This window comes from Montipora capricornis, chromosome 13 (assembly GCF_036669925.1).
Source record: "Montipora capricornis isolate CH-2021 chromosome 13, ASM3666992v2, whole genome shotgun sequence".
NCBI classification, from domain to species: domain Eukaryota; kingdom Metazoa; phylum Cnidaria; class Anthozoa; order Scleractinia; family Acroporidae; genus Montipora; species Montipora capricornis.
The window spans coordinates 486,246-501,245 of NC_090895.1; the positions used below are offsets into that span (position 1 = coordinate 486,246).

General features: G+C 39.9%; 1 protein-coding gene and 1 long non-coding RNA gene across 2 annotated transcripts in view; one reads left to right on the top strand and one right to left on the bottom strand.

The window, feature by feature from the left end:
• LOC138029610 (protein bark beetle-like) overlaps positions 1–15,000 on the top strand; it is a 53,565-nt gene that overhangs the window by 16,148 nt on the left and 22,417 nt on the right. Inside the window, exon 2 of the mRNA XM_068877307.1 lies at positions 1–323. This exon is cut by the window's left edge and continues 120 nt beyond it. Within this exon, the coding sequence (XP_068733408.1) occupies positions 1–323 (323 nt within the window). The remainder of the gene's footprint in view (positions 324–15,000) is intronic.
• LOC138028893 (uncharacterized) lies at positions 9,623–11,843 on the bottom strand. The gene is made up of 2 exons (XR_011127761.1): positions 11,563–11,843; positions 9,623–10,267 (listed from the first exon to the last, which is right to left on the bottom strand). It is a non-coding gene; the product is annotated as an uncharacterized lncRNA (long non-coding RNA).

Below are 15,000 nucleotides of genomic sequence, written 5' to 3' on the forward strand. Positions count from 1 at the left end.
CACTGAAGGGATCGCCATACCGCGTATCAAAGGATTTGGTTGTTTCTGATAATGTCACACTAACCATTGAGCCAGGTGTCCAACTTCACTTTTTTCCTGGAGTGAAATTACAGGTAAAAGGATTTCTACGGGCCCATGGAAACGCTACGGAGAAGATAGTATTGAAAAAAGATCCAAGAATATCAGGCAACAGCTCTTTGCATCATGGAATTCGCCTTTATTCATACTGGCATCAGAAACCCAAAGCCGGCAGCCTTGAAATTTTTCTTTATGGTCGATGGGGTACTGTATGCAACAGTGGTTGGGATTTAAGAGACACTCAGGTGAGTAGAATACGCTTGGCAGTCTTTGCAAGTAGTTTTAGAAAGAAAGCATGGATTCATTTCTGATCATAGCATTCGCCTCGAAAATTTGTTCCCAACGCAGTACTTGGATTCCAATGATTATTGTCCCCAAGTCCTCATGCTTCATTATAAAATAGACCTATTGTAGTCTCAAATACTTAAAATAACGTTCAGGTTAAGAAAATTGAGTCTGCATTAAACCAAAGTTCAGCCTAAAGAAGCACGGTGTTAGGTAAGGGTTAAGTTTAACGATTGCTCGATCATGTTATAATTCTTAACGATGAAACAACAACAATGATATTGAATGTAAGGAGAAATGTAGACTCGGAAAAATATCCGAGTCCCAGATGGGATTTGAACCCACGACCCTTCGTGGTCTAGTCGGATGCTCTAACCACTGAGCTCCTGGAGACCCTGTGGTGAGCACAAATTGACCCTTGCTCACCATAGAGTCTCCAGTACCTCAGTGGTTAGAGCATCCGACTAGATCACGGAGGGTCGTGGGTTCAAATCCCATCTGGGACTCGGATATTTTTCCGAGTCTACATTTCTCCTTACATTCAATATCATTGTTGTTGTTTCATCGTTAAGACACTCACTTTGGAGGTTGGTTGGCTGCATCTTGATATGCATTAATGTGGCAGCGCGAATGTGCTAGTCAATACTTGGCTGTGTAGCCGCGCGATGCGGTTCCAGTCGAGACCCACAAATTGACCCTTGCTCACCATAGAGTCTCCAGTAGCTCAGTGATTAGAGCATCCGACTAGATCACGGAGGGTCGTGGGTTCAAATCCCATCTGGGACTCCGATATTTTTCCGAGTCTACATTTCTCCTTACATTCAATATCATTCATGTTATAATTGCCTGAGGATTTGCATATGCCCAAGCCACGATGAATCAGCTTTCTTGTGGTCAGCATGAGGCCAATGAAGGATTTGCCGTGGATCATTTTTGTCAGTTTATTAAGAGAATCAATCAGAGTCTGGCTAAAGAATCAAGGTAGATTAAGTTGAGGTTTTAAAATAGATTTTAGGTAAGGCTCGCTGGCTCACATACGCCCTGTCCACAAAGCAACAAGCCATGGTGAATCAGAACAATTAGAGAGAAAAAAAAAGTTGAGTTACACTACACTACTAAAGCTCTTTTCAGTGCATACGAGAACATTTACTTATAAATGAATTCAATGAGCCGATAAACGGGCACTAAACTGTTAAAGAGAATTTCAAAACTAGTTCTAGATCTCTCTGACAATGTTAATTCTGGGCTGTTGAAGATTTTATCCGCGCGTTTTGAGCTCTGTTTGTACTTCACTCGTTTCCTGCCTTTTCCAATCTCGTACCCAGAGTCCTCGGGCTTCTTGGTCAGCGGGTGAGCGCCCGGAGAGACTCTGGGATAATCGACTTGAACTATATTTTTGATTGGCCGCTTGCGTAACAATGGCAGTCCTACAGGAAGTCGGTAAGTAATTCGGAAGCCCCAGAATTTGGAGGGAGATTCAAAATCTAAAACTAGTTTCAGTGCTGTTTGATTTTTTCTACCTCAGAAATATATAAATCACAAAAATAATAAAACGACGAGGTTTGAATTATGTCTTATACCGCACGGGAATTTTCCCACGCGTGATTACTGTTGCTGTTGCAAAAGTACCGTGGGAAAACATTACATCAGTCTCTTTGAGGAGAAATCCGTGGAATAAGGTCTTGTCGAAGCCATTCAGAATTACGGAAACATCAAATTGTAGTAGAAGAGGGCATTTGTGTCGTTTCCACAAAAAAATTGTCGATCGTATTGCTTGCACGATGGCATTCTGAACGATGGAATGTACGCTGAAACACTAAAAATACACTTACCGAAAGCGTCAGAGGTTTCATCTTCATTTGCTCTTACAGCAAGCCAATGAACATTTCTCCAGTTTCTTTGTGTGTAAGGCTAAAATTCTTGTTTCTCGAACACTTTCCACCCGCCATTTCTACTGTTTACGGTTTTCTCGTTTCTGTTTCCGTTTAAACTCAGGCATACGTAATCATACCGGAACCCACGTTTTCTGGGAAAATGGAGTCGATTATCCCAGAGTCTCTCCGGGCGCTCACCCGCTGACCAAGAAGCCCGAGGACTCTGGGTACGAGATTGTGCCTTTTCACGCGTCTAACTTACCGTTTAGAACTGAGGGCGCATGTATTACTTGATCTAGTTGTTCGGCCATCTTTTGTATTAGTTTGAGCAACTAAAAATTGTTAAATTCCTCACGTAATTACTCTGGAATCGGCTGTTTTAGGCTGTTAATTCTACCGACGAAAACATGGATGTTGCTATGATTAATTGGTTTCAACACAATAAACTCGTTCCGTTATATTTACTATCTGTGCCTCTTGGTGAGTTTGGCAATCCTTCATGGATTGCAACAAGACTAAAGGCGCTGTTACAATGTGAAATGTTTCGTGTTTTGGCGACACTGTAGCAGGACAGGTTGCACGAAACATTTCACAGTGTAACATACCCTGCAACGGCCAAAATCGTTGCGAGACAAGTTGTACGAAAAGTAGAACCTAATTGTACTTTCGGCAACGCCTCTTGCAACTTGTCTCGCTACGACTTTGGCCGTTGCAGGGTATATCACGCTGTGAAATGCAATTTTTTGTTTAATCCCTAGAAAAAGGTTCTTATTAAATAAAGGTGTATGCACCTTGTCCGCCATTTTTAATAACCCACCTTAAAAGACCCTGGGAATGAGAACGTCTGTTTTGCGTGACATGGCGGAAAAGGATGAAAATCGCTCTCTGGAAAACGAGCGCTTCTCGGTTGGCATAGGCAATCCAAGGGGCGTAATGCAAAGAGGAGTCATCAAGGGGTTCCGCGATGTATTCTTGGCTACAGAATTTTTGGCGTTCAAATTAGGTCCATGATAAGGTGAGAAATGATCGTATCTTACCTATTAAAATTGGCTGTTAACCGCCTCTAGCAACACGGGGATATCAAAAGAGTGCATTTATTAAGGTTAAAAATAATAATTTAATACATTTTTTCGCCGCATTCGAGACAAATTTCTCTCTCAAACATTGTCATGTATCGGCTAAAAAGGTATGAACATGTGGCTGGAGTGTCACAATTAGGCTCGAATAGATTGTTCTGGTAAAAGTAGCAGCATATTATGCTTTTAGCAGTGCTCAATTTGTGTCTAAGTTATGCTAAAATTGTGCTCGTTTTTCCTAATTATGCTACTTTGCAAGAAAATTATGCTCTTTAAAAGCCATGGCAAATAAGTACAAAAATGCATTTTCTTTAATCAGAGACCGTTTATTCGTTTAGCTATACATATCCTTTCTCTGAGAGTGTATACAAAACGTTTTCGCTCGAACCGGCTGGCGCACACAGCCTCGTTTTGAAGAGGAGGCAAACATGAACTCGGAAATGGCCCATTAAACAAATATTTTAAACATGCAGAGAAGATCAAGAATAGGCAAAGCAGAGGGTCGAACTCGGATCCAGGGCTTTTCAATACAATTCCCGATACAATATCCACTAGACTAGCGAGATAAGCTCCTGAGAAGGCGAATTTTTTAACGGAGAACTGACGCAGTGGTACACAGCGAACAAATGAAAGCTAACCGTTTACAAAGTGACCTAAATATTGAAGATCAGCGCGGCTTACCTCAGAAACGCCAATTCTTGATGAACTATCGCGTTAATTCTGCCTGTTTTCATTCTTTTTAGAGCGGTAAGCTTGTAATATTAAGATGGGATATTGCGGCGTGTAATTGTTACGAAATTTCCAACCTCCTTTGAGGGATGGCCAAGTGTACTTTCCATGGCATAGCCAACGCCATTTTGTAGCCTTCCCCATGAGAGGTATTGGCATCGACATGGTTTGCCATGGGACTTCCGGTTCCCGTGAATGCTAATCCCACGCTCCATTTCCGGGCTCAGTAAATTGCAAATACCTCTAAAACATCGAACAAACGTGCCTGTCAAAACTAGAAAATGATCCGCAAATTATGCTAGCAGTGTTTTTTTTCTTTCTAAATTATGCTTTCTTGACTTGAACAATATTTGTCAGTGCTACAGCATATCACAGTTGGAGAAATTCGTTTTTACTTCGTTACTTTCCTTGATCAGTTTAGCACTAAGAGGAAATCATTAAATTACTATTTCAAGGGAGATCTACCCTGCTCCCAGATGTTTTTCTTTCTTCTTCTTCTCGGATGAAATTTAGCCGCGACGCGACGACAAGGAATTAACGACGAAAAAAACCTCTGGTTTCGGTCAATGCGAATCTCATTTCCATTAAATATTTACAGTCCAGTTTATGACTGTCGATTCTGATTGGTAGATATTTTACCATCCACGCAAATTCAATTTGATTGGTTGGCCGAAGGGTAGGTACAGATATTTGTCACATTTATGGCTGACGAGCGTGTGATAGCGTGATTGTCATTGGGTCTTTTTTAGTTATGATTGTAAAGTTGGCGTCTGCATGGAAATGAGATTCGTAGAGAGCGAAACCACAAGTTTTTTTATCGTTAATTCGTTGTTACCGCTTCTTGGCTAAATTTCATCTGAGAAGAAGAAGAAAAAAGAAAAACCTCCAGGACTAGGGAAAGGGAGATCGGGTACGGAAGCAATCTCGTATCCAGAGCCCACGTTACTCTTGTGCAGTGGAACTATCCTTGGGGCTGACCAAAGGGATTGTAGCCACTTGGTCAGCAGGGATTTCGTTGGCCCGCATGTTAAAACCTACAATTTCTGAAGTCTCGCAAACTAGGTTCTTGTATTTTGAGGTAGTTGTTGACAATTTAAGCAAAGTAGGTTCTTAATTAGGTTCTTAATTTCTATGAGGGAGATGTGGCTGTTGATTACAAGAAAAATACATAAACCTGTTTTTGTTGTAGCATCAATACTATTTCGTAATTAAAGCTTGGTATTTGACATGCACTATAAATTTGCACTCTCAATGAACTAAACTGTTAATTATTGCGCAATAAGACACATGTATTCCATATTAATCATGGAATAAATAATAATTAACAATTATTCACCGATATTCAACGAGCAGCCCATTTACAACAAGCTATCATTTTAGTATAACAAGAGGCCATATTCCGCCTATCCTCTGGCCGATTCCTATGTTTTATTTAAGAAATGCTAGGATAAAGTTGAATCATCTTTGCTGGTGTTTTTTTTTTTTTTTTGTAAAAAGTTGGTTTTTAATAAGTAGGAACTTCAAACTTCAAATCAGCGAATCCCTGATGAAACAAGTTCGTACATGTAAATGCCTTGAAGGTAGTAGTTCATAATAAATATGTATTCAAATTTTATCTTGTCAGCCTCACAAATGTTTGTAAACGTTGGAATGCTGACGTCACTAAAGAAACAGGAAGTCATTTTCGTGAGCAAATGTATATTATAGGTCGAAAATTTACTAATACATTTATCCTTGAAATGTATATGGGGCAAAGGTTGAATCACAGGTCATCACTCCTGTACTTTTGGCATGAAGATTCACTTTCACCTTTAGTCCTCAAATGGTGACATATTTAGGTAAATCATTGATTGTAAGATGACTGTTTATGCACCAGCCATGGTAGAATTTAGTCCCAATGTTCACAATAGCAGCTAATGTATTAGAATCCCAGTAACTGCAGGGCTTGATGACAGAGTAACACAATGAATATAGTGCCAGTGGACAACACTGCTTACGAGGACAAAAGCTGTTGTTTTCAGCAATATTAAGATTAACTTTAGCAATTTTTATTCCTTTTACCTCAAATATATCACTGATCTGATACAAACTTTGAATATACTGGACTAAACTACTTACAGATGGTACTTCTAAAAGAACGCATGTCCCTTCAGGATGACTGTTTCCATACAAATCTCTACCATGAGAATCAAATATTTTAAAAGCACCATTATTACAACAATAGATTCCAACAACAATGCATCTTACTCCTAAAATAAATGAGGTATAGCTTTGAGTCATAAGCGATTCGAAAGCTCCAAGAAAAGACATACAGTAATGGTATCCCTCGATTGCACTATTACCATGAACATTTCCAGTGTAGCTCTCACTGTAAGAAACTTGGTAGGCAGTATCAAACACTCTTAACATTGATGGTAACTCTGCCAACAGCAAAAAAGGCAGCTGAATGCGCCAACCTTGAATATAACTGATTACCAACATCCATTATTTGTATCAAATCATTAGAACAATAAATCCGCCCATTGTTGTGGTATATGAAAGAACTCAAACTCATCGCAAAAACACTGTTGTCCAGCATTTTGACGAAGTACTCTAAAGTTGCCTTGGCTGTAAGGTGCTCAAGATTATAGTTTTACTGGGATCCACAATGGGACCAGGGTTCTTCTTTATATCGGAACTTAGTTTGAACTTACAATAATTAATTCTGTGGTTATGACTCGTGAAAAGTGACGAGGGTAAAACACATGTAAACAAAGAATAATATTTTTGAACTATCTGCATCTCTTTGAATCTTTTTCGATGCCACTTCGATTTGAATTTAACATAGCGATGAATTTTAGATGACATTGGTGTATTTTTCCGAATTTTAAAAAAAACAAACACTTGCAGCTTTCGATTCTTCTTCGACAGTCGCTTTAGCTTTTTCACTAGTACTGTATTCTACTTGGTTCACGTTCCCGTCTGGACCTGTGGCGTTCCCATAAATTCTTATTGCTGGTGTAAACAAACATCTCATAACGAGACCTGATTCCAAGTTTCTTCGTTAATTTCGTACACTTGAATGTAACTGTTCCACTTCAGGCAGCATAATATAGTCTTCAAATAAATTAGAAACCGTTTCTGAACATCGTATGAGTGTACATAAACTTACAAACAGCTTGCCGATGATCCATGCGATGGTTGTTATTATAATGACACTACTGAAAAGTACAGTCGTTAACGTTCCTCTAATTCACATTTCAAAACAAATAATTACAAGAAACAGAAACATTATCATAATACGGATCCCGGTACATATTTGTTTGGCTTTCACATGGGACTCGCGCTGTTGAATTTTCAATATGGCGTCTTCTTAGAGCCCGCGATTCTTGTGGTCAGCAGGCTTTGCCGATTTGTGGTGGAAACGTGAAAAAACTGGCCGAGATCTCAACTCTGGCCGCCGTGCCTGCGGCCAGAGTAATTATATTGGTGATGATTTTACAAATATGCATTTTCTTTAAAACAACGATATTGATTTCTCCGTCTGTCACTTCGACAAAATGATTTGAAGATAGTTTGAAAAAATTGTCTAGATGAGAGGGTTGTCCAATACACCTGAATAGATACGAGTCGTAAAAAGGCTGTGCAGTTGCTGTCGATTCGTACAAATCGTGCCCATGTGGTACCACCCGTTGTCGAATGGAGAATTGAATCTCATTAGGGGGACTTAGAATATTTCTAACACGATGTAGGCCAAGAAACCCTTCTGCAAGTTGTCGATTCGTTCGATTCGTACGAATCGTGCCCATGTGATACGACCCGTTGTCGAGTGGAGAATTGAATCTCATTAGGGGGACTTAGAATATTTCTAACACGATATAGGCCAAGAAACCCTTCTGCAAGTTGTCGATTCGTTCGATTCGTACGAATCGTGCCCATGTGATACGGCCCGTTGTCGAATGGAGAATTGAATCTCATTAGGGGGACTTAGAATATTTCTAACACGATGTAGGCCAAGAAACCCTTCTGCAAGTTGTCGATTCGTTCGATTCGTACGAATCGTGCCCATGTGATACGACCCGTTGTCGAATGGAGAATTGAATCTCATTAGGGGAACTTAGAATATTTCTAACACGATGTAGGCCAAGAAACCCTTCTGCAAGTTGTCGATTCGTTCGATTCGTACGAATCGTGCCCATGTGATACGACCCGTTGTCGAATGGAGAATTGAATCTCATAAGGGGGACTTAGAATATTTCTAACACGATGTAGGCCAAGAAACCCTTCTCCGAGTTGTCGATTCGTTCGATTCGTACGAATCGTGCCCATGTGATACGACCCGTTGTCGAATGGAGAAATGCATCTCATTAGGGGGACTTGAATAGTTGTAACACACTGTAGCTCAAGAATATGTCTAACACGAGTTGTCGATTCGTTCGATTCGTACGAATCGTGCCCATGTGATACGACCTGTTATCGAATGGAGAATTGCATCTCATTAGGTGGACTTGAATAGTTGTAACACACTGTAGCTCAAGAGTCCCTTCTCCGAGTTGTCGATTCGTTCGATTCGAACGATTCGTGCCCATGTGACACGATCCGTTGTCGAATGGAGAAATGCATCACATTAGGGGGACTTAAAATGTTTTTAACACGCTGTAGGACAAGAAACCCTTCTCCGTGTTGTCGATGCGTTCGATTCGTACGAATCGTGCCCAATTGATACGACCCGTTGTCGAATGGAGAAGTGCTTCTCATTTGCGGGACTTAGACGCATGTTCGAGTTGTCGATTCAGTCGACTTGTATCTTGTATTAAAGACGATTTGGACGATGTTTTTCGACGGAGGCCGTGTGAGTACCCCCGGCGCGTGCTCACAGTTACTTTGGTTAAAAAAATATTAACGTAACACGAGTTTGGATCTACGTCTTGATGGCTATCAAGCGCAAGGAATGCACTTCTGCCTTGGATGTTCAGGGCATTCGTTTCTTATTGCACAGTAACGCTTGATCGTCTGCCACAGAAAGAGCTGTTAAAGGGAAAGCATTTGGTAGGAAAGTGTTTTCCCTTGAGAATGATAGCGCATAGCTTATTAATAATAAAGGAGCAGCATGTTTTTGCGTAAAAACTGAACCTATTCGTATAACTGAATCCACAAATTATGTTGACAGGGTTGCCTGTTCCGGAGTCTCTCATATTGGTATCAGCGATCATAGCCTTATTTACGTTTATAGGAAATTATCTCTCGCGTCTTTTTCAACAGGGCATTCAACCATTTCATATAGAAATTTCCTAAATTTGAATCGAGAGAGTTTTTGTAACGATACCGCTCAACAAGATTGGTTCTGTAATGGTTCTGAAGATCGAAATGGTTTGTGGACTGATTGGAAAACGTAATTTTTGAATATTGTTAATATTCATGCACCACTCCGATCTAGACGTGCTAGAACCAATAAAGCAGACCCTGGATCAATTCCCAATTTAAGAAAGGCATGCGTGACCGCTGATGCTGCCAAAAGGGAAGGAATTGCATCGAATCATTCACGCGATTGGGAAAAGTACAAAACGTTGCGTAATAAAATAAACATTTAAACTTCAAGACTTCTAAAGTAACTTATTTATTCTAATGCTTTTATTCAATCTAAGGGTAATCCTCGAAAAACCAGCCCAAGTTCGCGTCACTAGAGAGAGTGTAGTCATTTTCATTCCTTTAATTGAATGAACGTTAAATTGAGCATTTTTTAGGCTTCATAATCGACGGTGTTTTATTTCCCATACAAAGTGTCATAACGCGTTGAAATTCTCAACGGCTGTCTAGTGACGGGAGCTTGGGCTGCCTATGGAAAAACGTGGCAAACGGAACCTTTAATGAGCTTACTTCCGGTGTTGTAAATAATACAAGGGTGACAGAATTGAAATTGAATGATGCCGTTATCTCTAATCTTAGTGAGCTTTCTAACGCTTTTAATGACCATTTTTCAACAATTGGGCCCAGACTTGGTAAGGAAAATTCTCCTATTGCTAACAATAATTCAAGTTATATCAATTATATTAATGTAAAAATTATAACAATAAATTCACTTTTTCTTCGATTAATTGCAGTACTGTTTTCTTACATAAATTTTCTTTACTAAAGCAATGTTTGTTATTCCATGTGATAAGGCATCATTGTGTGCGTTGTTTTTTTGCAGCGGTCGTTTCGTTGGTATCTTCAGTCCTGTTCTGATAATTTTCCCAATGCTTTTTGCTGAAAATAAGAAGAAGAGAATAGTCTTGACATGTTTAAAAGTTCTCCCCTTGCATCTTAGATGAATTCCGTAATAACTTAAGTTGTGTGGGCCCATTTCCCTTACTAGGGCCAACGCTCGGATGTGATAACTTGGGAATTTTTCCGCATTGTTTCGTAGCAATGTTAAAATCCTACTTAGGTCATTTTGTAATAACTTATTGCAGCTCATTTTTCTGGTAACATTTCATTGATTTTTATATCACCGCAGTTATCCAGAAGCAATTTATGAATGAAAAAGTCTCTGAATTGTTTTTTGTGAATTTATGGTCAAATTAAGACAATTCCCATGATATTACCCCTTTATGGTGGGTGTCTGGACTGTGGTTGTAAAGTTCAGGTCACAGGTTATATGCATTCTAATATAGAAAGCAACCCAAACCTTTTATTAATGTTAACGTCTTTTAATTTTGCTTACACAATGAAGTTTGGAAGAAGGTTAGTCTTGTGTTTGTTTCAGTTTAGGGAGATCAATTTGCGTCATGTAATGCCTTTTTGCTTTTCCTACCACACACTTGTATGGTGGACGAATATGTTGCTATATCGTGTGAAGTAACGAGGGGACTGGTATTGTGACGAAGGAGGGGTCAGTTTGTAAAGGAATTGATTTGTTGAAGTGGGTTTTGCAATGCGTAAGAGTTGGCTGGGAAACTAAATTGAACTGGGTTCACGGAATTTGGCAAGTATTTCATTGAAAGGATATGAAGTGGAGGTACTTTTCACTGAATTGAGAAAATCTGTTAGTTTGGCAGCGTGAGCCATGTTCCAGTAATAGTTTGAATTCTAGGGATGAAAGTGCTTGTTTGAGATGTTGGTTGACGGTTTGGAACGGAAAGTGGTCAGCTAGCCTTTTTAGGGAAGCAGATAGTTCGCTGAAAAGTTTCAGTAAGGATCTTTCGGGTAGCGCTTTCTTAAAATTAAATTTCATTTCATCAAATAGCGAGTGGCACTTCAACTTTCAGCTAAGGATTTGATCTAAACAGATGAAATAAAATACGTCCATATAAAATATGTTTATACGTTATAAGAAGTTACAAAATGGCCTCAAAAGGCTTTGAGGTAAATGTGTTCGTTTACAGGTACATGCCCTTGGCGTTGCGCAATGAGTGCGGGTCCCTTGGCTAGAAAAGCGTAGTTAATTACTGCATTCGGAAGTGCGAGATAGTCCATTTCTTCTGTGAGGACTCAATTGTCGGTGTTTAAAGTTTGCTGGATTCGTGCTGATCGAAAGTAAATATTAAAAGGTCTCCACATACCTGTAGGTAGAACAATAGCAATCCGTACTATGATAGGTTCTGTCCAGAATTCATTAATCTGAAGTACAGCGTGTCCCATACAAAATGATATTAATGTCAGTATTCCCAATAATACCGTCGTTTCTCGTTGCTTCATCCCTTTCCGAATAAACGACAAATCTACGAATGACAAGGATAAGAATTGAGAGAGCACATGCTGGTAATTTGGAGTGGGGAGAAATAGGTTATGGCAAAAACCTTTGTTTTTGTAGAAGATATGTGAAGGGTATTTTATGCCGTACCTGGCGCAATTTTTCAGGCAACAGAGTCCAATCAAGGTCGTGGTTATAGCACTCTTTTAAATCACTGTCCATTGCTTGCATACGGTTAGCCATGGTTGGAAAATTGGGGAATATCAGCATACACTCGTTGCAGTCTTGTATTGTATACCTGTTTGTGCTCTTTAAATGGCGCCTTATGAAGAGTGATTAGCGGAAGTGTGGAAGAAATAGGTTATTATTGTATCTTTATTAGCGGTTAATCCAGAGAGTTGTGATCCTAATTGTGTGATATATCATTGGGTTGACGAGAAAACGCATTTCCCGTTGACCGGAACAGACAGCGTCGTAAGCGAAACGTGATATTGGAAGTCCTGAGCATTTTGGAAATAAAAATAAATTGCATTTATGCAAGTACCTATCGTAGGGAGCAAAAGCAATTGTACACTGGGAGAGGCAACTTGTTCTATGTTACTGATCTTAACTTATTGGTACCTTCGATTTTATCATCAAAGGACCAAACAAATTCCTTTTGTAACGGTGTGCGGTTCATCCACACTTCAACTTGCAAGGAATTTATGACAGTGACAATGAAAACAACTATTGTATCCTGTAAATAGGTTACAGGGGCGTAGCCCTTCCCGGGCTTTCCCTAGATTCAAATTTCATAATAGGAAATGTGCAAATTTCGAGACCAAAAAACTTCATTTCTGACAGCGTTTTCAGGAACTATTCCCACAAGATGTGCAAAGGCTATCTACGCCCTTAAGGCAGCATGTACGTATCCACAAAAATACAATCTGAAGCCACGATCACAACCCCAAGGCAACTTTACCAGTGCAGGCTCCGAAGTATACACTCTTTCGCTTGACGGCCCGGCTTCTTAGAACGAAGCATACACGCTTTCCCTTGTTTGTTTGTCGGCGCAGGCTCCAAAGAATACACACTTTCGCTTGTCTGCAATGTAACTCTTCTATTAAAATCGCTGTTCTTGAAAAGGGAACTCACAGAGGCTCTATGGGCAAGAATCGTGGGTGGTTTATTAATGAATATTTGTGCCGCAATTGTGGAATCATAATGAATCATGATGTGAGAAGTAAATTGCAATTAGGACTTGAAATGTATTTTAGATACACATAAGTCACCACATCCATTTCTTTCTGGCACCGGCTCTTAGAAAGCTTTTACAACGTGTTATACACACTTCCCCTGTTTGTTCGTCGGCACAGGCTTTTAGAACGAGCCATACACACTTTCCCTTGTTTGTTTGTCGGCGCAGGCTCCGAGGTATACACACTTTCGGTTGTCGGCACAGGCTTTTAGAACGAGGCGTGCACACTTTCCTTGCGTTCCTGTAAACCTTTGACGGCATGGGTTTTGAGAACGACGCATACACACATTGTCTCGTTTGTTTGGGTAGATGCGGCTCAGTGTGTTCATGTTTATGGACAACAGCTCATTCACAAATTGGACCGCGACGCGTACACACATTGACAGGCATAAAAATTAGCAACAACATGCAATAGTCGAATCGACACGGGTCGTAAAAGGGTTTCACGAATTGTACGGATCGATCGATTCGTGGGGACAGCTGTGCGACGGTATTATCTAATGAGATGCATTTTTCCGGTTGACAGATCGTGTCTTCGGGTAGTTTCCGCATAAAAATGAGCGACATGCTGCCACTATAACATGCAATACTCGAATGGATACGGGTCGTAAAAGCGATTCACGAATCGTACGGATCGTTCGATTCGTGGGGACAGCTGTACGTCGATTTTATCTAATGAGATGCATTTTTCGGGTCGACAGATCGTGCATTCGGGTCGTTTCACTTAGTGAGTATTGGACATGCATACTACAAGATTATCACGTAATAATCACCTCAATTGCAACCAATCAGCGTAGAGAATTTTCATCAATCACTTAATGTATGTAATTATACTAATTAAAAATTATAAATAAAGGAAATAATAAAATTTGGAACAAAATAACAGTCAGAGTACTTATTGTGTGATACCTTCATCAAACAAATACTAGAAAACGGTAGAAAACGATTCTCCCAAAATATACGACTCACATATCCAAGCGTGGCGTTGGCGAGAGAACATGGCGTCTCACTCCGTGAACAGACTCAATCGTCGCTTAGTACTATTTATTCTTGAAGTAGCTATACGACAGTGACCATAGTTCCTTTGAAAGCGACTACACTTACGTTTCATCAAAATATCAACAACAACGCCAAATGAACGCTTCCATTTTGGGACTGAAGACAATCTCAGCATCCCCACCGAAGAAGCTCAAACGAAAATTTCTTCATTCAGTGATGAAATATACTACAAATGGTGTGTCAACTTTCAATCCTCTTATTTTGGAGCCAGAAAATTTTAAAGCTTGGGATGTTAACCCAAATCCCGGCCCAACTACCTCAAACGACAAGAAGGACAAGAAGGACAAGAAAAGCGAACTGTGCCCTCGGATATCTTTGCCAGGAAATGGTCTCAAATTAGGTCAGTGGAATGTAAATAATTTAACGGACACTAAGCTGGAACAAATACAGTTATTACTCATAGCAAATCATCATGAAATTGATGTGCTTTTTCTCCTCGAAACCTTCCTCAAGCCAAACAAACCTGATTGTGTTTTACAAATACCTGGCTACGCATTTTTCAGGAAAGATCGACAGGGATTGAAGAAAGGCGGCGGAATTCTCGCTTATATCGCGGACAGACTTATAGTTGAAAGAATTACAAGCCTGGATGAAAATGACCTCGAAACCATTTGGTTACAAATCCATCCGTATAAATCAAATCGTCCGATACTCATAGGGGCTGTCTACCGCCCACCTTCATCAACTGCGGAGACAGACTAGAGTTAAACATCGAAGCAGCTTATTTAAGAATTACATGTTTTTGGGGACTTTAACATGAACTTCTTCGACCCTGCATATAAAACACATCGATTAGCGAAAGCCTTTAGAAGCCTAAATTTGAATCAACTCGTAAATGAAGTTACACGGCCTGTGAGCTCTACATGTCTTGATCATATCTATACAACGCATCCGAGTTTCATTGCTAATATTTCTGTGCCAAACATTGGTCTTTCGGACCATCTTCCGGTGTTTATTAGAGGAAAATACTCAAGAAAGCAGAAAGATCAAATTCAGAGTATAATCGAATAT